The sequence below is a fragment of the Anastrepha obliqua genome, chromosome 3 (genome assembly GCF_027943255.1).
Source record: "Anastrepha obliqua isolate idAnaObli1 chromosome 3, idAnaObli1_1.0, whole genome shotgun sequence".
NCBI classification, from domain to species: domain Eukaryota; kingdom Metazoa; phylum Arthropoda; class Insecta; order Diptera; family Tephritidae; genus Anastrepha; species Anastrepha obliqua.
This window is the reverse complement of record NC_072894.1, coordinates 116,688,819-116,710,653: the sequence shown is the minus strand read 5'-3', so window position 1 is coordinate 116,710,653 and position 21,835 is coordinate 116,688,819. Positions and strand designations below refer to the sequence as shown.

The window sequence follows — 21,835 nt, the reverse complement described above, 5'->3', positions numbered from 1 at the left end:
GGGAAAACATTACATTTCACGTTTACACAGAACGTGAATCGACCCCAAAAACATTTGCAAAAATTATAAATCTTCCAATAGGACGACTAATTTTGCGCCATAGTTCAAAATATTCGCATTTTTAACACAACGCAATAACATTTCCAATACTGTTTCCAAAAATGTGTGTATGTTGTGCTGCTGTTGTCTTCCGGATAATTTTTCTGCTGTTAACGTAAAGCCTAATTTCTATAATTATACATTTTAAAGTGCACATTTACTATTCAAAATAGTGATATCGGCTCAGATTTTAACAGGCTTCTGGATGAGCTAATATGTGTTTACCTGTAATGTTGAAGAATCGGCGAGAAAAACGCCGTAAGTGAGAGGATTAAAAAATTAAATTTTTTTCACAGGAATCTTATTTCTAAAATAACTTACATACGGCTGAATAATTGGAATTAACTATTTCTACTGAGAAAATTAAGTGTCTTAAATTCTAGGAAATTTTAATGTTTATCATAATTTTTTTGTTGCTCTAAAGTAACTTATTGTATAGTGAAGTGGGCGAGGCTTCTTTCCGCATAGTATCCCATCTACTTGCAATGCCTTGACGATACGCTTTGAGTGGTACCTGCTGACCACTTATTGAAAGCGTCACTGGTAGGCCTGAGCCTGAATTCACATATATCGGAATAGTTATATAAATGGGATTACCGCTATCAGTGCTGGCCGAATGTTTCACCTTGTATGATTTTATCTAAAGTTATAAAGAAAAATAATCAGTAAAAAAATAAATAATGAAAAAATTAAGTTTTTTGGTTAACTTCAAATACATAAATGAAATTGGAAGGGTGGACAATTATGAAGGGTTTTCCAATAATAGGTATTATTTTGATATTCAAAGAAAAATTATATTTTTTAATATAAATGATAGGATGTTTATTTCAATATAAAGAGGAAGGTATGCCGTTAATAGTGGAAGATAACATCAGGCAAATGACCATCACGACCACGCTTACAGGACAATATCCCTTCATGAAATTTTTCATAACCGAATTGCAAAGTGGCTGCCCTATGCCCTCGATAGCCGCACGAATTCTATCTTTGAGGTCTTGATTCGACCCTGGGCTGTTAGTGTAGACCTTCCCTTTCACGTGATCTCAAAGAAAAACGTCACAAGATGTTAAATCACAAGATCTCGGTGTCCAATTGTGATCACCTCTTCGAGAGATAACACGGTCCGGAAACTTTCTCCGTAAAAGATCAATGGTTTCGTTGCTTGTGTGGCACGTAGCGCCGTCTTGTTGAAAATAAACATTGTCCAGATCAATACCATCCAATTCCGGCCATAAAACATCGTTAATCATCTCTCCATAGCACCGCATAACACCTGTTATGGGAAAATCCTTTAGCAAAGATTAAGAAGCATTTCCGACTTCGAATTTAATATGGTTTTAGGGATACAAGAGAATTGTAAGGCAGACAAATTAGCTAGTGAGGGTATTACCACTTACCGCCCTCTTCATATGAAGATTGTAGGTAAAACCCTCTCAGCCTACAAACTGCTTAGTAGGAGTAATATTGTTACTTCAACCAACCCGGGATGGGTTGATAGTCTGACATGTACCGCTCCAAAAAGGATATGGCCAAAATGGAACGTCAGGCGCTCAAAGGCGCTACTCAACCGGTCAAGGAAAAACGTCTCTATGCTAGCTGCTTTCATCACAGGACACTGTCTCCTAGATTGCCATGATCAAATATTGAATGTACCTCATTTCAACTACCGCAAAAGCTCCAAAAGGGAGAAGAAGTAAGAGTCGGTCAGACATCTTCTTTGTCACTGTGCCGCGTGGCATGTCAATAGGTTTAGATACTTTGGCTCGTTGGCCTTGAATGGTGCTGATGATCTTAGGCATGCGAATGTCTGCGAAATCAATGGGTTTGCACTTGAAACAAAATGATTTAACGAGGAGTAGCAGATAAACCGCTACTGTGGCTTCACAATGGATCGGCAATGACCTAAGTGGATTCATTTAAAGACCGACTACCATCTCCACCTACCTACCTAGTATAACCTGTTCATTAAAGGTGCATTCCATAGTGAACATAAATAAACTTCTTTCGATACAACGATTTTATGACCTAAAGGGCATGTGGAGTGAGCGTTTTGTAACGTCCCTCGCCCGTTTTTTAGAATGACCATACAAGTCTCTTAGCCCGGTTTCATGGGCGCATACGTATTTCCGCAAAGGGTAAAAGTCACGAATACGAGGAATCGTTGTCAGTTGAAATGCGACTCTTGGTCAAAAAATCTTTACAAGCGAGGACTGTTGGGAACAAATTTTGTTAGTCGGCTAAAGCCTTCGAAATTTATGCATTGTGATTGATTTCTAATGAATTCACACGCAATTTTAATGGTGAATATTGGTGGTCCAACACGTTGCTGATCATCAAAGTGATCACATCGTTTTTCAATCACATCTATCACTTATGAACTCTATTACGAACTAAGCAATGGTTACCGGTTATTTGGTTCAACTAATGAAGCGTTACGATAAAAGTGTTAGCATTTTTTTAACTAAAATTAATATTAGTTCTTTGTCCGGAGTTAGGCCGGTGTTACAGCACACCGTCAAACTCACCACTGATATACCGCCGGCAAAATATTCAGTAAGGTTTGCCCTTTCCTCGTGCATCTTTTCATGCTGTCTGGTTGTGAATAGATGACGTAAATAGCCTTTTAGGGTCCAAGAAATCGGACGAGAAGGAGTTTTGGCGCAGCGGCTGACGGTTGGGTGAAGTGTGTGGCATTGCGGCATCTGCGAAACAAATCTCTTTGGAAGCAACGATGGGGACACGGAAATTGTCAATGGTTCCCGGTATATTAACCGACTTTCTAAGTCCACCACATCAAGGTTTTGGAGCCGTGGTTCCAACAAGAAGGCACTACATGGCGGCCGCCGTAGCCGAATGGGTTGGTGCGTGACTACCATTCGCAATTCACAGAGAGAACGTCGGTTCGAATCTCAATGAAACACCAAAATTAAGAAAAACATTTTTCTAATATGAAAAAGCTCCTCATAAAATTATTTGCCGTTCGGAGTCGGCTTAAAACTGTAGGTCCCTCCATATGTGGAATAACATCAAGACTCACACCACAAAAAGGAGGAGCAGCTCGGCCAAACACCCAAAAAGGGTGTACGCGCCAATTATAATTGCAAATAAAAATCGTCTCACGACGAGCATCCACCGCCAACAAGCGACTCGACACTCTTCGATTATTTTCTTTTGGCTACATCAAGTCTTCAGTCTATGCTAACAAACCAACCACTGTAGACTAATCGATGCCAGCATACGAGGTGCTATTGCAGGCATAACTTTGTATATATTGGACCGTTCATCAAAAATGTACTACCTGCCAGCGAAGCTGAGATGACCTTGGTCACCCTATATATTATTTTAAAAAAGCTCTGTGAAATTTGGAGCGCACCTTGATCTCTCCGCACCGATTGGAGAGACTTACAGTTTTATGCCGCCTTCGAACGGTGGATGGTTTCTTATGAGAAGCTTTTTCATGGCAGATATATCCTCATTTATTTACCGTTGGGCAACTGCTATTATAAAGAACTGTTTCTATCATTTGGTGTTTCGTGCGCGCAGTTTCAAACCGGCGCACTTACGAATGGTAGACGCGTATCAACCCATTGGGCTACGGCAGCTTAACAAATATCTTATTTTTTATTCTTCAAACACTCACCACAGCACTAACGGCACTTTGAGGGCTCTCCTCAACGTCTTCCAAAGCACCAATATTTTCATCGTCACCGACTTCTTTCACTGCTGCTTTTGGTTTCTCATCTACTGATTCCTTATTGGTTGCGTCGTCTGGTTTTTCTTCAAGTTTATTCTCAGCAAGCATTATTTCTTTAGCTCCCTTGCGTGAAAATAACGGTACTTCTTTAAATTCATAATCCCCACCTGCCCTAGCTGATACCTGCAGTTGTGTGGCAACTACAGTTTCTTTTGGCACAAACGCTGCATCGGGAACAAAAGTCACCAAATTTCGATAAGGATGGGCGCTCGCCAAAATATTTAGCAAGTTGAGAAGGAAAAATACTGTAGGTTTTTGAAATTTCAAGAAAAATTATTTAAGTTAAAAAATCTGTGTTTGTGTGGTTTTTTAGCTACAATTAGCTGTAGAGCTTACAAGTTGTTGTTTTTGTCACAATAACATATACGAGGTGACGCAATTAAGCTCCGGGAATCCGCCAATAAGACACAATTAAATTCAGTTACGAAATATTATTACCGAACTTCGCTTCCCTTAATAACCCTACTAGGCAGCCCCCTTGTTAAACCTCCAAGGTTAATCCATTCAGCGACAGATTTACAGTTTCTTTGTCTTCGATATGCCGATAATTAATTCTCTTGAAGTGCAACTTCATGTTGGGAAATAGGATAGGGAATAGTTTTAGTGATCGATATGATTGCACAGTAAAGAGAAATGACCCGAAACGTAGTTGTGGGACAAGACTCAGCTGTTACTGACGGAGTGCGCGCCACTCATGACAAAAACTCGAGCTTACAACCGCTTCAGAACGCCAACATAGAACTATCCAGTCACTGAATGTCCGGCAAAAATATACGTACATGGATACATATTTTCGATGGTGTGAATATTGAAAAATAAAGATCAATGTTGCTTTTAGTCACCACGTCAGTCGTTTTCATTAGTCGCCCTCCACGCTTTTTCGCATATTGCGAACATTGTTTACGGATCTCGGCGTCATATAGTATAGTGTTTTTCAATAAGTGCGCTTCAACTTTTTTCCGATAGGGAGGGCGAACGACGCAATATTTTTTATTTTTCGCTTGTCATTTGTAAACTTCATTAGTATACATTTCATCATGGAACGCTACACACTTGAGCAACGATTGCAAATCGTGCAAATTTTTTATGAAAATAATCGTTCTGTTGCTGCTACTTTAATCCAGATTTTTTCCAAAAAATCATCTTCAGTGATGAAGCTCACTTTTGGCTCAATGGCTTTGTCAACAAGCAAAATATGCGTTACTGGGCAGAAAGCAATCCACACGTGATTCATGAGGCACCGTTGCATCCCGAAAAAATCACTGTTTGGTGCGGTTTACATGCCGGCGGCGTAATTGGCCCATATTTTTTCGTTGACGAGAACGATCGCCACGTTACTGTGAATGGAAATCGATACCGCGACATGATAAACGATTATTTTTGGCCGCAATTGAATGGTATGGACTTAGACGACATGTGGTTTCAACAGGACGGGGCCACAAGCCACACAGCACCCGCTACAATAGATTTGTTGAAGAGTAAGTTCGATGAGCGCATTATTTCCAGAAATGGACCGGTCGAATGGCCGCCGCGCTCGTGTGATTTGACGCTTCTAGACTATTTTCTTTGGGGTTATGTGAAGTCATTGGTCTACAGTAACAAGCCGGCGACGATTTGTGAGCTCAGAGCCAATATTGAACGCGAAATCGTTGGAATTTCGGCCGATTTATGCAAAAAGTGGTCGAAAATTGGGTTCAACGATTGGACTTCGTAAAACGTGCACGCGGTGGTCATGCAAAAGAAATCGAATTTCATACATAAATGTATATGTTGAAACTCGATAATAAAAAAAAATTAGTTAAAAAAGTCAAACCGTTTGTGTTTTATTCAAAAGTTGAAGCGCTCTTACTGAAAAACGCTTTACTAGAATAGCCAAGTAGTCTCATCTTTAGTGACTACCGACCTCACTCGATCCGTCGCTCTGAATGCACGATAGCAAATCCTCGCAGATCGATTGTCGCTACTTTCACAACGCAACTAAACAAATGTTACTTGCAACCAACGAATACAAAACACAAACTATAGACTTCAAGCTTAATCCTGAACTAGGGGAGTTGCCGTCTCCCAGACAAATGTCCGACGAATTACACAGTTATTCCAGCTCTCGAGTTAGGGCTAAGTTCCCGGAAATTAATTGCTACACTTCGTACGTTAATATTTTTAGTTGGTTTTATCAACTTTTATAGTAAATTTTGAATGTCTAATTCTTAAAGCTTTATTTAAAATTCAAAAAATAAATATTATAAATAATTAAGTGAATAAAATAAATTTAGGAGCCACACACTTAACAAAACAATCCACAGATTCATCGTTACGAGTTTTCAATAACACTAAATTTTTTCTTTGATATGCTCGCCTTTTTATAGAATGGCAAAAATTAGGAATTGTGTCAACTATCAGAATCTAATTTGTAATCTCCCACAGTTCCAAATTTAGTCAAAAAGTAATAATCAGCAACAAAAGCTATATGCAGCGAAAAAATGAAAGTAGATCAAAATGGAAGGAAGATAATAAAATCCAAAAATAAAAAAATAAAATATCTTTCAAGAAAAAAATGCATACATATTAGAAATATTAATTAATTTTTTATAGGAAATTTTACTGTTTTTTTTTAAATACTTCTAAATCGTTTGCTTTGCCAATAAATACGAGGGTTGCCTTTGAGCAGGGTCGCCTTTATAGCACTACGTGTGATGAGCTGTGGTTTTGAGCTGTTATTTTCAACGAAAGTTTGGTGTTTCTTAGAATAAACTTTTTTGAATGAGTTTGAAAAAATCGTATCGCCCAAAAGATGGAATTAACTCATGAAAATTTTCGTGCGATGATTTATTACGATATGGATTACAATACAGGAGCGCATTGATGAACTTACTTCGTCGTTTGGCATTGAAGCATCAAACTTAGCCACTGTGAAATGCTGGCACAACGTGGCCGTCAATGATTGCAGGATGCATTTCGTAAAGGCTGTCCAAAAACTTTTATTGTGACAGAAACAATCAATGTTGTGCATCAATCGATAACGCAAGATCGTCATGTGACATGTCCCAAGCCAGAGACATCGTTGGACACCGCATAATTTGAAAATTGCCAGAAAAACGACCCGTGTGGATTTATGTAAAGAAATATTGAAGAAATTCAATCGCGGTGGTTCAAGGCACCTTGGATTGATCTATGCATATGAGCTGGAAAGAAAACAGCGATTGACAGATGGGTGCCCCAAGGTGGGTCTAGCCAACAAAAGGTCGCCTGTTTTTTCGGAAATTTTGATGATGTCATGACCGTCAATTCTGAGTTTGTTTTCGAAGATTTAAGGAGAGCCAACCGCCAAAGACGAATCATCCTTCACCAAGACAATGCGAGCTCTCACTTATCGACTCACACAAGGGAGTTTTTGAGCACTTAACAGTTAATGAATCTTCCATCTTACAACTCTCTGATTTGGCACTTATTGATGATTTCTTTTTGTTCCTGAACATCAAAAATAAAATGCGAGGTCAACGTTTTTCAATGCCTGAAGAAGCCTTTGAACAGAGCTCGTTTTGAAGGTATCCACTTCTGTATGGCAAAGTGCTTTGAAAATTGATACGAGCGAGAACAAAAATGTAATGGACTTCCAAAGAAAATAGTTTGCGAAACTATAAAGCCATTTCCATTATAATTTTACTGTGTTTTCATTATTGGGCGCAAAATGTAAATGGCAACCCGCCTAGCGATGCAGTCCATGTCGACGATACTCCGTAGTTGTGGATTGGTGCCAGTACCACAAATTAACAAAATTAAAAATTTAGCCTTGCAGTTAACCGTAAGTTAAGACCATATTGAGAAAGATAAAAACGGTAATATAAATAGTGAAATAAAGACATTTTCTAACGCAGTTCAGAAATACCTGCAACTTTTGTCTCAATAGAAATTAGACGTACTTTGGTCACTCAGCTCATTATTCCCCCGATAACTTATTCTGAGCTCGTATATACCAAGCTAGACTCTGAGTCATCACATGAGAAAGTTTGATCACATCGCTCCAGGGAAAATTAGATTCTGGGCTGCAGTATTTTCAATTACTTTGCCACTATAAATTAAAGATTTCTTTACAAGTTTTTTGAGCGGAACTTCCCAAAATATCTAGTTTCACGCAGAAATCACAGCCTTATTGGCGCTAAACAAGCCTCACTGACCTCGTCAAAATTGCTTTTTGTCAACACGATGCGACTTTGGAGCTAACTACCAGAGTCATGTCATTGAAAGTGAAACGAAATAGAGGCATCTACAAATAATTGCTGATTTGTTGCTGATCTGCTATAGCCAGGCATTGCGTAAAGTTGACATGTCTTGTTTTTCTTTCTATGATTTCCTTCATTATATAAATTCAGAATTTATTAATCCTCTTTGTGGTATGCGTCTTGCTGTTGTTCCACAAATGGAGGGACCTACAGTTTCAAGCCGACTCCGAACGGCAGATATTTTTATGAGGAGCTTATTCATGGCAGAAATACACTCGGAGGTTTGCCATTGCCTGCCGACGGCGACCGCTATTAGAAAAAACTTTTTCTTTATTCTGGTGTTTCACCGAGATTCGAACTTACCTTCTCTGTGAATTCCGAAAGGTAGTCACGCACCAACCAATTCGGCTACGGTTAATTAATTAATAAAGGGTTTTCCAATAACAGGTGTTATTGGTGAATGGATTGCGCTATCGAGAGAAAATTAACGATTTTTTATGGCTGGAATTGGATGGTATTGATCTGGACAATGTTTATTTTAAACAAGACGGTTCTACGTGCCCCACAAGCAACGAAACCATTGATCTTTTACGGGAAAAGTTTCCGGACCGTGTTATCTCTCGAAGAGGTGATCACAATTGGCCACCGAGATCTTGTGATTTAACACCTTGTGACTTTTTTCTTTGGGGCCACGGGAAAGGGAAGGTCTATACTAACAGCCCAGGGTCGAATCAAGACCTCAAAGATGGAATTCGTGAGGCTATCGAGGGCATAGGGCAGCCACTTTGCAATTCCGTTATGGAAAATTTCTTGAAATAGATATTGTCCTGTAAGCGTGGTCGTGGTGGTCACATCACGTGAGGACAACATCAAAATACACAACACAAATTAAAGAAAAAGATCCGCGAAGCACCTAAAATAGGATGTACGCACCTCCTTGGCGTAGCTTCAGCTTAAACACTGAGATGCTTGCACAGTGACTGATAATGATAAGCAGCACCGAAGCTCGAAATACTTTACGTAACAAGGTAAGAATTACTTTCCATAGGTTCAACTTAAGTCTGGAAAATTATCAGATACTTTGAATTCTTCACAAGTAAGTAAGTAATTCTTCATAAGTAACAGAATGATGACAAAGGCTAAGCAGGGCAGCGTATGTTAGAGATGGTTCATGAAAGGTCACTTTGACTGTTCTTAGAGAGATGAGTTTATTAAGTTTGGGTCGAACCTCGGCACATGCCACATATCACAAAAATACATACACATTCACACTTTAAAAGGGCTGCCGCAAAAATTCCTGGACTGTCTTCATACCTCAACCACCAATGACATCATTTTTTAGATCTTGGTGGTATGATCTCATTTCTATAATAGATGTTGAGTTAAAATTTCGTGACATTTCAGACGATCGTTTGACAGGTGACGAGAGGAATATCAGATGATTCGAATTCCAAAAATCGCGCTTGGGAACTTGTAAAAGTTAAAATACATAATGTCGATTTAGTCTTACGATTCTAAAGGGGTTGTGCACAAATTAATCGTTCAAGTTAACTCATATGGGTTAGTGCTGTGTTCTATCTGGATGTTATGAAGCATTTACCGTTGCGAGCTCGTCGAGAATTCCATGAAAATGAAAGTAGGCGATAATTGGACGATAATGCGGCGGCTTTAATAACTGACTTTATGGCCGAAAATGGCATTCTGTATATCAACCATTCAGCTCCATGTCCCTTATTTCTGTTTAGATAATTACGTTTGGCCATGAAAGGAAAGGTTTAAGGTAGAGACCGCCTTGCTGAACAAGATTTTCAAAAACGAGTTAAATAAGCCGATTTGATAAGCTTCTCTGCTATGCAAAGCGGTGTTGGATTCCGAAGAGAACTAAATATTTTGAATAAAATAAATCAACTTTGTCAAAATAGTTTTTAATTTTCTTAATTTTTTAGCGCGATACTTCTGGTTTGTTGTTGTTGTTGTTTGAACAGCGTAAACATTCCCTATAAATGTTTGGAGAATGCGACTGGAAACTGCAAACTGTATAAAGAAGCAAAGGGAATGGGTCTGGTGGTGAAGGAGGCGAAGGAGGTGAGGACAAAACGAAATACCTCATGTCATCAAACAAACAGACGGTGCCGATAACAATATCAGCCTTGAAATCCAACGAAGAATCTCTCTTGCCAACAAGTGCTACTATGGACTACTTACAATTGAGTAGGAAAGTTCTCTCTCGACGAACAAAACTAACACTCTATAAAGCTCTCACCACGGCCGTCTTAACGTATGGTGCAGAAGCTTGCACGATGACAAAATCCGATGAGGCGTCCCTTGGAATGTTTGAGAGAAGGATGCTACGGGAGATTTTTAGTCCTTCGCACGTCGGTGACGGCGAGTATCGTTGGCGATGGAACAATGGCGCTTACACCCGCTTTAGGTGTTTGACCGAGCTCCTTCTCCTACTTGTGGGGTGCGTCTTGATGCTGTTCCACAAATGGGGGGGGAGGCTAAAGTTGTAAGTCGACTCCGAACAGCAGATATTTTTTATAAGGAGGTTTTTCATAGCAGAAATGCACTCGGAGGTTTACCATTGCCTGCCGAGTAATGGCCGCTATTAGAAAAGTATTTTTTCCTAATTTTTGGTGTTTCACGAAGACGACAATCCGATATAAATCCGGGCCGCTCCGACAATGTGAAACCGATTGTCGTGGGAATGAGACTTGTGTTCTAAGTTATCAGTACAGGGAGCTTCTAAGGCTAACCAAGCCGTAAGAGAAATTTATAAAACTACAGAAATAAAAAAACTATGAGTTTTATAATGTATTCGCTAATGCCTGTGAGGTTATGTTACACAGGTTTGAGGTTTTCCCCCAAATGGAGGGACCTACAATTTTATGCTGCCCCCAAACGGCAAATGGCTTTTTATGAGGAGATTTTTCTTTGTAAATATGCATTCGAAGGTTTACCATTGCCTGCGAAAACTTATGCCTTTATTTTATTTGTTTTTTTTTTTTTTTTGTTTTTGGCAATACAACCAAATACAAAATTTAGCATTAACATGACGATTTGGTGAAAGTACTGAACTCGATCTGATTATAAGTACAAGTACATACATACATACATATTTTCACTGTTTCAATTTACTATTTCGGTTTTTTTTCACTAACAATAACATATCAATTTCCCTCAAAACTTCTTTAGGTTCTTCGAATATTTTCTGTATTCAAGCGAGACAACGAACTGAAAAAAGCAGCAGAATCAAAATAAAAATCAAATGACCCAATTACCAAAAACCGGCTGACGCACTCATCTCAACAAACCATATCTTCACTCACTATTTGTTTGCCCAAAGCATTAAGTGGCTGAAACTTCTAGGAAACTTACAAGCGAACGCCACAGCGCATCAGCACCACATTCAAATTTCACCCAGACCCTCGACAGCTCGTTCGTTCACACAGCGACAGCGAGAAAGTGGAGAAGCAAACAGAAACAGCGACTTACACCAGCAGCCGCATAAGTGGTAAACAAACTGAGATTGCACACAAGACAAGCTGACCGACCAAACCAGAAAAGAAGGCGCTAAAAGAATTCCCAATTCGAATTAAAGTCTTATTTTTATATTTGTTTTTGACTTATTTTTTATTACAAGTCGAGTTTTTTTAAGTTACTTAAGCAGCCCGCGGCGTGCCAGCAGCGGCAGTTGTATTGTGCCTGCGCGTGCATCCAGATTAGTGACTGAAAAACTAAAAAATTACTAAACGCACTTGCCTAAGTAAATGCAAATATGAATTTTTTTAAAATCACTTTGATTTCTGGTAAGTTGGGCTACTTTAAGTGTGAGCGGTAATTTGTTATATAAACTATTGTAAATGAAAAACTTTTGCTTCCAGTGCTCATTGTCCTGCTCACCGTATCCACCATTGACGCCAAAAAGCATAAGAAACACAGATCGTCCTACAGCCGTGCGCCCTCGAGCAGAACCAAGACCAAAACTAAGTGGTCGTCTTCATCCGACTTGGGGCGTATTGGTGCACAGCTTGCCACAGAGGAACATGGCTACTATGTTAAACGCACCTTTTTGCCGCTGAATGCATCCGCCAACTACACCATGGAAGCACCACGTAGTCCTCCCTACTTGGGCATACCCATTGCTTGGTTTGCTTGCGAAGGTGAAGCCTGCACAAAAGCCAACACCGCTGCAATAAGTGGCAGCGCAGTCGCACTAAAGGATGGCTTTCTCTGCGATGACGATTGTGTAGAGCCATATGAACCAATCTGTGGCAAGACACCTAGCGAATTGGCAGTTTTCTACAACAAATGCAAACTAAATGTGGCTAAGTGTCGTACGCATGGGCTTTGGCTGGATGTGGCCTATGAGGAGTGCAAGAAGTCCAATCCGAAAGAAGTGGCATACGCGGAGCGTAAATTCAAAACTTCACCATTTTTCAGAGACACGAAGACCGAAATGTCAGTGAAAAAGCAAGAAGTTGTCAAAAAACAAGAATATGACTCTTCCGAGGAGGATACAGTGTTCGATGTTGCACTGCAAGCATTGGACAAAATCGGTGATCAGATTGCGGAAGCTGAAGCTGAGGCATTGGATGAAGCATCGACATCGACTACAACAACGAAAAGTGAAGTGAGCACTCCCATTGTTAAACCAGTTCAGGAAGATAGCGTAAGTGTCAGCAAGCCTGAAAAGGAGAGCAATCCAGCTGCTATGCCAGTAAAAGAAATCAGCACAACCGCTAAGCCTATTAAAACTGCCGAAGCTAAAAAGACGGAGGAGAATAGTGTAAACAAACCTGTTGAAAGTAATAATGTAAAGCCAATAGGAAGTTCTGGAAGCACTGACAAGCTAGTTGCTAAAAAATAATTATACGTTGGTATGATTATGTGATATTTTTTAATCAATATTCTAAACGAGCTGATATATATTACTTTATTAGGAAATAAATATTTATTATTTGAAATGTGCTGCATTTATTGCATGAAGTAAAATGGTATGAAATAAAGGGCCAAGAAGGGGGAGAGACTGTTTCGCTATATTTGTTTTGTAGGTCACGAAGTAGGATCGTCAATGTGAATTGTTGGGCGCTTCAGGTGATCTGTAAAACAGTAAACAAAGTTGAAAAGACAATAATTAGCTTATATACTCTCTTTAGAAAACTGATACAGAATTTCACAGGCAATTTTGTTGAAAGTGATGCTGAATCGCTTAGAAAACCGCCTCGTGTTTGTAGGTATATACACTGCTTTATGTTCGAAAAAAGTGGTCTACAGCGTGCATGGCATCTGCGAACAGCTGCTTAGCATTAAACATTCCCTTTGGATCGCAGTGTCCTTCCGTAGACAATGCTAGTTGAAAAAACTGCTACCGAAGCTGGACCTGTAAATCGAATTAATAGATGAACGAATGAATGAATGGTTGTAAAGGGTTAAGGTATGGCCCTTTAGCACTGCGACCATATTGATCTATTGTGCACCCTATGCTGTCTATTGACTGTTAAGTATGCTTATGAATTGTACCAGCTCCTTCTGAGAGAGTGATTGAAGGTCTTCATCTGGAAGCATGAACTTGTTTAAAATCCTTTTCCTTCTATGCGTCAACCCCGGACATTCGATAATGAGATGTTCTATAGGTGCAGGTGCTGGTGTTAGTTATACCTAATTTATGTAAGTATTTGTTGCGGGTGAAGTGACCCGTGAGGGCGCCTGTGAGAGTGTGAATGCTCTTTTTGTTTAACGTGAGGGCCATGTTAGCTCTTTTAGCGTTGAAACTTGGGAACTTTTTGGAGTGTCTAAGACCCTCTACGTTGTTCCAATGCTGATTTAATAGAGTTTTGGCCCAGTATTTTACTTTTTGTTTCAGGTTGTTTTTGTTGAATCCGAACATAGGACTAGGTCCGATGAAACATTGTTTTTGGATGCCAGGTTATTGAGTGCCTTATGGCATTCTAAGAGGGTTTTTGAGTTGTAGGTATAGCTATCTAAAGCTTTTAGAACTGATTGACTGTCCGAGAGTATTTTGATCTTTACTCTCTTATGGTTTCTACGTTGCATGATGTTTGCTGCTTCCATTATTGCGTATAGTTCCGCTTGGAAGATAGTGGTGTCCCTGGTGAGAGTGTATGATTTGTGGATTCTGGGCCCCACTACTCCTGCTCCTACACCATAAGGTGTTTTTTATCCATCAGTGTACCATTTTTGTGAATCATCATTCATCCATTTCGGGTTTGTTTTCCACTCGATCCTCTCAGGAAAGGTAACTGTGTATCCTTTTGTGAAACAGAGGGTTGGATCAATGTGGTCTGAAACTTGAGCCATCCTTATGGTGTTTTTGATTTTATTTAGGATATTTAGGTGACCGGTGAGGTTACCCAATTTGAAATTTTCTTTCATGTGTATCATGAGTGCTTGCGTAGCTGCTTCCTCTTGGATTGCTATATGAAGTGGTGGGAGATTGAGGAGTGCTTCCATGCCAGCTGTTGGGGTAGTTCTCATAGCCCCTGTGATGCATAGGCAAGCAAGCCTTTGTGCTTTTCCCAGTTTGGTTATCGCTGTTTGTTCGATAGATTTGCTCCACCATACTAGTGCCCCATACAGTATGATTGGTCTAACCATTTGGGTGTATATCCAGAGGGCCATACTAGGGCTGAGGCCCCAGGATCTCCCTAGTAATTGTTTGGTTGTCCACAAGGATTTCATGGCTTTTTTTGTTATATTATTTATATGTGATTCCCAAGTGAGTTTTTTATCTAAGGTTAAAGCTAGATATTTGATCTCTTCCTTTAGTTCTATCACTGTTTCATTTATTTTCAATGCAGGAAACTCTAACTTTCTTTTTCTTGTGAAGGGGATTATTGTGGTTTTGTTAGGGTTGATCGACAGCCCCTCCTTTTTACACCATTCCCATGTTGTGTTCAAGGCATTTTGAATTAAGTCTGTTAGTGTCCTTTCATGGTTGCCTTTTATTATAACAGATATGCCATCTGCATAACCAATGGTTATGAATCCCTTATTGTTTAGGTGCTGCACCAAGTCATCAACTAGTAGGGACCATAGCAGTGGAGAAAGAACTCCTCCTTGCGGACATCCCTTTACTGTTGTGACATTAAGTTCAGCTTGGCCTAACGAGGCTTTAATAATCCTCTGATTAAGCATTTGGCTTATCCAGTGAGTTATTATTGGGTTTGCACCTCTTTTCTCGAGTGCTGTTTCCATGGATTTGTAATTTGCGTTGTCGAGGGCTCCCTCTATGCCCATAAAGGGGCTATTTCTTTTTGATTTAGAGCCTTTTCTATATTGACAACGAGTGTGTGCAGTGCTGTGACTGTGGATTTCCCTTTTTGGTAAGCAAATTGCAGCTTATGCAGGGGTTTTTTGAAGATTACTTCTTCTCTTAGATGGTATTCAAGTAGTTTTTCCATTGTCTTTAACATGAACGATGATAGACTGATTGGTCTGTACGATTTTGGAGAATCAGGGGGTTTGTTACCTCCCTTAGGAATAAATATTACCTTCACTTTCCTCCATATATTTGGAATGTATTCCAATATTAGACTAGCTCTGAAGATTTTCACCATGACTCGGATCAGTTCCACAGTGCCTTTGGATAGAAGTGCTGGGAATATTCCATCCGGCCCTGGTGATTTAAAGGGTTTAAAGGAGTTAATTGCCCACTCTACCCTTTCGAAATTTATGATTTTATTGACAAATGAGACCGTCGATCTCCGTTGATGGTGAGTTACCAGCGCAGAGTTAGTTGAGATGTTCGAATGTGCTCCTATTTAAATGGAGAGCTACACACGAGTCGCACAGTGAAGCGATCCACCCATACAAGTTATTATTATTATTATTGAGAGGGGATTTATCACTGCGACCCGAAAGATCTATTTTACCCCCTTCTCCGACTCAGGGTATTTCTATAATTTGACGTTCCAATGACGTCAGTGTTCCCATTGTTACCAAGCCTTTTCTTTTCAGCATTGAGTTAATGCTCATTTTGCAATGAACTAGAAGAGTGGGAAACTCCTGAACGCCTTCTATGTTCTTGCCCTGCATTAGCTAGAACCCGAATGAAATGTTTAGGAGCTCTACAGTATGAGAGGTTAGAATGTCTCTCGGAGATTAAAGCTTCAGAGCTTACTTAGATTTGCAAAATACGTAGGTTTATTACAAAAAGCCTGCTACAAGGAAGCGTAAGGGTCAAGCTTCATCTGGTACCACTAAACCTAACTAGACCTAAGCCAACCTAACCTAACCTAACCTTCTGGTGATCTGTAAAACAGTAAACAAAGTTAAAAACTTTGACAGAATTTCACAGGCATATTTTGCGATGCCCGGTTATTTTGGAATTCATTGGAAATTGTAGACAATTTGCGGAAGTCATCGATAAAACCTATGAATACTGCCATAAGGGAGTCCTCTTATCAGTTGGGTTCAAAAAATCGATTTTTTTTACTGCAATCGATAGATATATTATAGGAGAATATGCCCTCAAAATTGTATAGCAGAATTCACAGTGATTTCGTAGTTACAGGCCTGTGTACCGGCGGGTACAGCTGAGTAACATTCTGTAGCTGTGAGTATACTGTCTACCTTCTGAAAACTTTGGAACACGTTTTCTCAAAACTATGTTTTTGAAAATGCCGTGAAGATTAAAAAAAAACGACGAAACGTTTCAAACCGCTAATTTATATAAAGATAATTAAAATGTGCAACTAATTAACTAAAAAAATACAAAAAAAATTCATTTTTTAATGTTATTTAACACCTTTTTTGAAAAAAAAAATAGCGAAAAAATCACTTTTTTCAATAATTAATTGTGTGTTCATTTTTCCATATTTTTAAACAATAGTAGAATATCATATGCGGGAAAGCCTTCTGAATAAACCAATATTTTTCTTTTGTGTTTCAGATGAAAACTACGACCGCAATCTTACACGCCGTTTTACTAGCGCGCAACGAGAAGCTGTGCGAGAACCCTCATATGTCCGCCATTTGGTTTTTTTATTTATGTTAAAAAATTGTTTATTACTCTTCAATCATGCCTTCAAATAAATGCAAAAGATTATTCCAGTGTGTCGCTTTTTTCGCCTCGAAAATAAATTGAGAAAAAACACCTTTTTTGAAGCCACTGATAAGAGGCCCTCCTTAAACAATTCAGCACTTACCGCGTGCCAATTATATTGAACAGTTGGCCAAAAAATGGTCCTCTAAGGCATTGGTATTATGCATAATTGTTTTTGCGGCAAAGTCTTCCAGATTACTCACACAAATACTGCAAATATTTTTAATGTTTGCGAATTCAATTGGTTTTTTGTAATTCTGTGAATAAAAGTAAACCTATTGAATACATTCTTGTTAAATTTTCTGCTTTGATTGATTTGTGGAAAATCCGCTTCATCAATAACATGACTTGAAGCATATTTTTCCAAAAAACCATATCCAATACCAAAATCAAAACTTTCACTTTCTGGCTTTATTATGTATTTGTTAGTGTTATTAACTTCATGGGGTTCTCCATCTACACTTTCCGAAAAACTATCGACGGCTTTCTCAAAACTAGCTTCTGCTCAAATATGAACGAGACGGTATCAATAAAACAGTCCGCGGATGACATATGGCAAACATAAATTTTTTGTTTTTTGGTAGGACTGTTATAAGCTTACATGGCAAATTTCAGCGTGATATGTCGCATAGTTTGTTTTCTGTGCGTTTTCTACTGTAAACAAGTCAAGCTCGAGTGTGTTCTTCGAATTCTCTTTTATGACTTCAATTGTCTCAAAATGTTTTCCACGGAGCGGCAACTTGAGCTTGGGAAACAGGAAAAAGTCACATGGAGCCATATCAGGCGAATACGGTGCTTGCGGAACGATATTAACATTATTTTTGTTCAAATAATCGCGAACAAGACGTGATGTATGAGCTGGTGCATTATCGTGATGCAAGAACCATGACTTGTTGTCCCACAATTCCTTCCTTTTAAGACGAATGTTCTCGCGCAAACGCTTTAAAACGTCTAAATAATATTCAACGTTAACCGATTTTGCGATTTGTGCGATTTTCCAGCACAATTTCCTTTACTTTTCCGATGTTTTCGTCGTTTACTGATGTTGCTGGACGACGTTCATGAGGCAAGTTTTCAACCGATGTACGGCCCTCTTTGAACGATTTGTACCACTGGAAAACACGTGCACGCGATAGAGCAGAGTCCCCATAGGTTGTCTGCAACATTTTTAAGGCATCTGAAGCCGAAATTTTGTGGGAATAACAAAATTTCAAACAAATTCTTTGTTCAACTTGAATTTCCATCGTTAAATTCCAAGAACACACTCGAGCTTGACTTGTTTACAGTAGCACAGAAAACAAACTATGTGACATATCACGCTGAAATTTGCCATGTAAGCTTATAACAGTCCTACCAAAAAACAAAAAATTTATTTTTGCCATATGTCATCCGCGGACCGTTTTATTGATACCGTTTCGTTCATATTTGAGCAGAAGTATCTCTGATGTCTCTCTTAGCCATTGCGTTCTTACTCTGTATCAAACGTGCGTCTGAAAAATAAACGCACGCATTTTTTTAATAGCTACAAATCTTTATATTCTTTTTTATAATTTCACGCAGCATTTAATAATTTTGCCTTTTTATTGTTATTATTTGCCTTCTTCTTTCTGCGGCCGATAAGGCACATGCAGAGTTTCCAGTATGGGTTTCCATACTAAATAATCTTATAATACAGCGATAGAGTTTTCGCAATTTTTCGACAGATGTATTTGTCCAAACTGAAAAATACTAAATGAGAATAATGCAAAATAAAATAAATAAATAACGCAAAACAATGCATTCTTTGCTCTAATGCTCCCGTCAGATCCCTTCGTTGTTCATATTTTTTCTATGTAGCCCTTCTTAGGTCTCTGTGTGCTCAAAACGTACGCCCAACAAAGGGTTTCAACCCCAAAAAAAGTCATTACATATAACTTATTCCAGCACATTTTACTCTCATACTCGGTCTCATTTAGTATTATCTCTGAGTTCAGCCACTGAGTGAAAATATCACAGAGTCACAATCTCAGTACTAGCACACCATCGTACCCAATCTACAGCTCATTTGCCCGGTTTACCTCAAATATGTTGATTTGTCATTTTTGACAATCGAATGAACGTTCTGAAGATCTGACCACATTTACAAAAAATACTCTCACGTGTAAGGTTTGCTATTAATATTTCTGACCTAGCAATGGAAAAATGAGCACTGGTTGCTGAAAACGGATTTTGGTTTCCCCAAATATTCACTTGATGTATTTGACTTTGTCTAGTCGCGATTGCGAACACACCTTTTTTATAGCAAAGTGATCATGCTAAACCTTGTCTCCGGCTCGCGATTGCCGATATTGGATATTTCGCGATTACCGAGCTGTAGGCAATCGAACGGGTCAGAGGTTGCGGATAGTGAAAAGCCGTTAGATATGAAGCTGCGCATAACTAATATAGTAAGCAGCGTTCGGTGGCTAGGAGGGGGAGTCTCAGATAGGTTTTTGTGATGCACCGAACTCCTTACAATTCCTGAGTGCCTATGATTCTCCTAACGTCATATCAGTCATGCAAATAATCTATATTTTGATGCCTACGTAGGCCATACATGCGTCGGTAAGCTCATGTCGTAGAAAAAGGGATGATGATGTGATAGTCACCTGTCGAAGCGAATCCAAAGGCAGCGCAACGTCAATGTTGTGCGTAGACGGGTCTTAAAGATTTCTCAATCCCACGGTATGTGACTTAACGATTCTGCTCAATCATTTCGCATACAGCAGCGATATTTTCAGGCACAACCACGGATTTTGGATAACTTTTCCGCAATTCGTCGATGAGGGAACGGGCGACAACGAGAAAACTCAATGTACGATTACCAGTTTTTTCCGGTGCTCCGGAAGTTTTCGAACAGACACAAATTTTTTTTGTTATGCGCAGGGAATTATAAGTTATTTGGAAATTGACGTTTCAGTTGAAACAGATGAAAATCTATCAAATTCCAAAAGCTTTTTTACAAGGTGGATTTATTAAGGTGACAGCATTCACCCAGCTGAATTTTTCGCCGTAGGTATGGCTTACGTCAAAATGATATGCTTTGTTTGTATGTATTGGTATGTTTACATTCGTATGCTTACATTTGCTTGCTGATTTTGACGTGATGCTTGGAGAAAACGCAACAACAAATACATGTAGGGTTTTACTTATATGTGTTTGCTGTCACCTGTAATAAATTCGCCTTGCTTTTTTATACATTTATTTTTTTTTTTTTGTTTTGGAAAACATTTTAAAATTTATTATTTCATTTTAAAAGGTCGTAACTTCTTCGAGAAGAATTCAAATATCATAAAATTGTGATTATTTATTAAAAAATTGGTTACTAAAGACATACCTAAAACTTTAACAGCCTGTATCTTCCAAAATATTAAAAATCTTTTAAAACTTTTGGCGCAGAATTATCTCTTATAGATAATAGCTTAGTAAAAATTTCCACCAGTAGACGTTGCAACCATTTCCGGTTTCGGTCCTCTTTCGCTAAGCAGGAACCTGAGCTCTTCTTCCATTTTATGCGTTATGTTGAAACTTTACGCAATAAACTACGAAAACTCTTTTTAAGTCACTGGTATGTTCAAAAGTAGAATATACGTCGATTATCATGGACAGACATGCTTCGAGAATCGACTGTGTTCAAAGAAAACTGCTTCGTTTTGCTTTTCAACCTCTTCATTTTTCCCACCTGCTTCCATTTTATGCTACTCACTATCAAACTAATAAACTTACAGTCATTAGAAAGAAGAAGAACCATTCAGTTGCTGATGCTTCTCTTCGACCTGGTTTGTGAATACGTTGATGGTCTTGAATTACTCGAGCAGGTTGGCTTCAATTTTGCGAACAGAATCTTACGTCTTCAACAGTCATTTTGGCTTGACCTAGCCAGCACTTTGAGAATTTAATTACATTTCAAAGAGAGTTAATACTGAATCTTCACAATCAAGAGAAGTCAATGCTTGAATCTTTTTATTCCTAGGATAAGTTATCAAATAGTTTGTTATCTATATTATAGATTAAGGCAGGGATTAGGCTAAGTTACTTATTAAATAATTCTTTTATCTAATCTGTAAAATTTTTATATCATAGGCTAAAATAAAATTTAAATGAAATGAAAAAATCTTTAATAAAATGTTCGGGATAGGAGCACAATCTCATTCACCTTGTCTACCCAAGAGCCTCAGTTATTCTCCAACTTTCTCTTAAAGGGTTAAAATTATAAAAAGCTCTCGCTACGAGCCTAGATTCATACGCATTTTTGCATATAATTCTCTTCAGCTCATCATTGGTTTTCCTGTACTATTTGCTCATCCATTGTACGACTCATTTTGGTTCATCATGAAAAGAATTTGTATGGTGACCCAGCTTACAGCACAAGCAAACTCATCAACTTGCTAATCTACGTGGAAAATTGCGAAAAATAATGGCAAGAAAATCCTCAAAGTTTAATTTCCTTCTTTCTTTGCCGAGATGAGTTGTTTAAAGCCACTAATGCATAATTTTAAACACTACTACACATGGCTCACAGATCAAAAAGTTCTGCGAAATATGTAACACTTTCCAATGGAAGCATCAGATGGCATCTAGGAACACATGTAGCCACGGCCAGAAACATAAATAGCGACCCTCGTATATATAGAAATAAATATAAATGAGCAACGTAAAAAATATTTCTCATCTAAT

General features: G+C 38.7%; 2 protein-coding genes across 2 annotated transcripts; one reads left to right on the top strand and one right to left on the bottom strand.

Moving 5' to 3' along the window:
• Positions 1-517: 517 nt before the first annotated feature.
• LOC129242171 (uncharacterized) lies at positions 518-9,773 on the bottom strand. Its single transcript, XM_054878734.1, has 3 exons — positions 9,674-9,773; positions 3,740-4,098; positions 518-739 (listed from the first exon to the last, which is right to left on the bottom strand). Exons 1-3 carry the CDS (start codon positions 9,771-9,773, stop codon positions 518-520), a joined length of 681 nt encoding a protein of 226 aa, XP_054734709.1.
• A 1,470-nt stretch (positions 9,774-11,243) lies between these two features.
• LOC129241226 (uncharacterized) lies at positions 11,244-13,001 on the top strand. The gene is made up of 2 exons (XM_054877449.1): positions 11,244-11,882; positions 11,958-13,001. The coding sequence occupies exons 1-2, from the start codon at positions 11,852-11,854 to the stop codon at positions 12,941-12,943; spliced, it is 1,017 nt and encodes a 338-aa protein (XP_054733424.1). The 5' UTR covers positions 11,244-11,851; the 3' UTR covers positions 12,944-13,001.
• Positions 13,002-21,835: the final 8,834 nt, after the last annotated feature.

Coding starts and splice junctions, on each gene's coding strand:
- LOC129242171 (XM_054878734.1), bottom strand. CDS start 9,773: ATGCCATTTTCGGCCATAAAGTCAGTTATTAAAGCCGCCGCATTATCG. Junction 4,099..9,673: donor TTCTCGACGAGCTCGCAACG/GTAAATGCTTCA, acceptor AAAAACCTACAG/TATTTTTCCTTCTCAACTTG. Junction 740..3,739: donor AAAGTGCCGTTAGTGCTGTG/GTGAGTGTTTGA, acceptor TTATAACTTTAG/ATAAAATCATACAAGGTGAA.
- LOC129241226 (XM_054877449.1), top strand. CDS start 11,852: ATGAATTTTTTTAAAATCACTTTGATTTCTG. Junction 11,883..11,957: donor TAAAATCACTTTGATTTCTG/GTAAGTTGGGCT, acceptor TTTTGCTTCCAG/TGCTCATTGTCCTGCTCACC.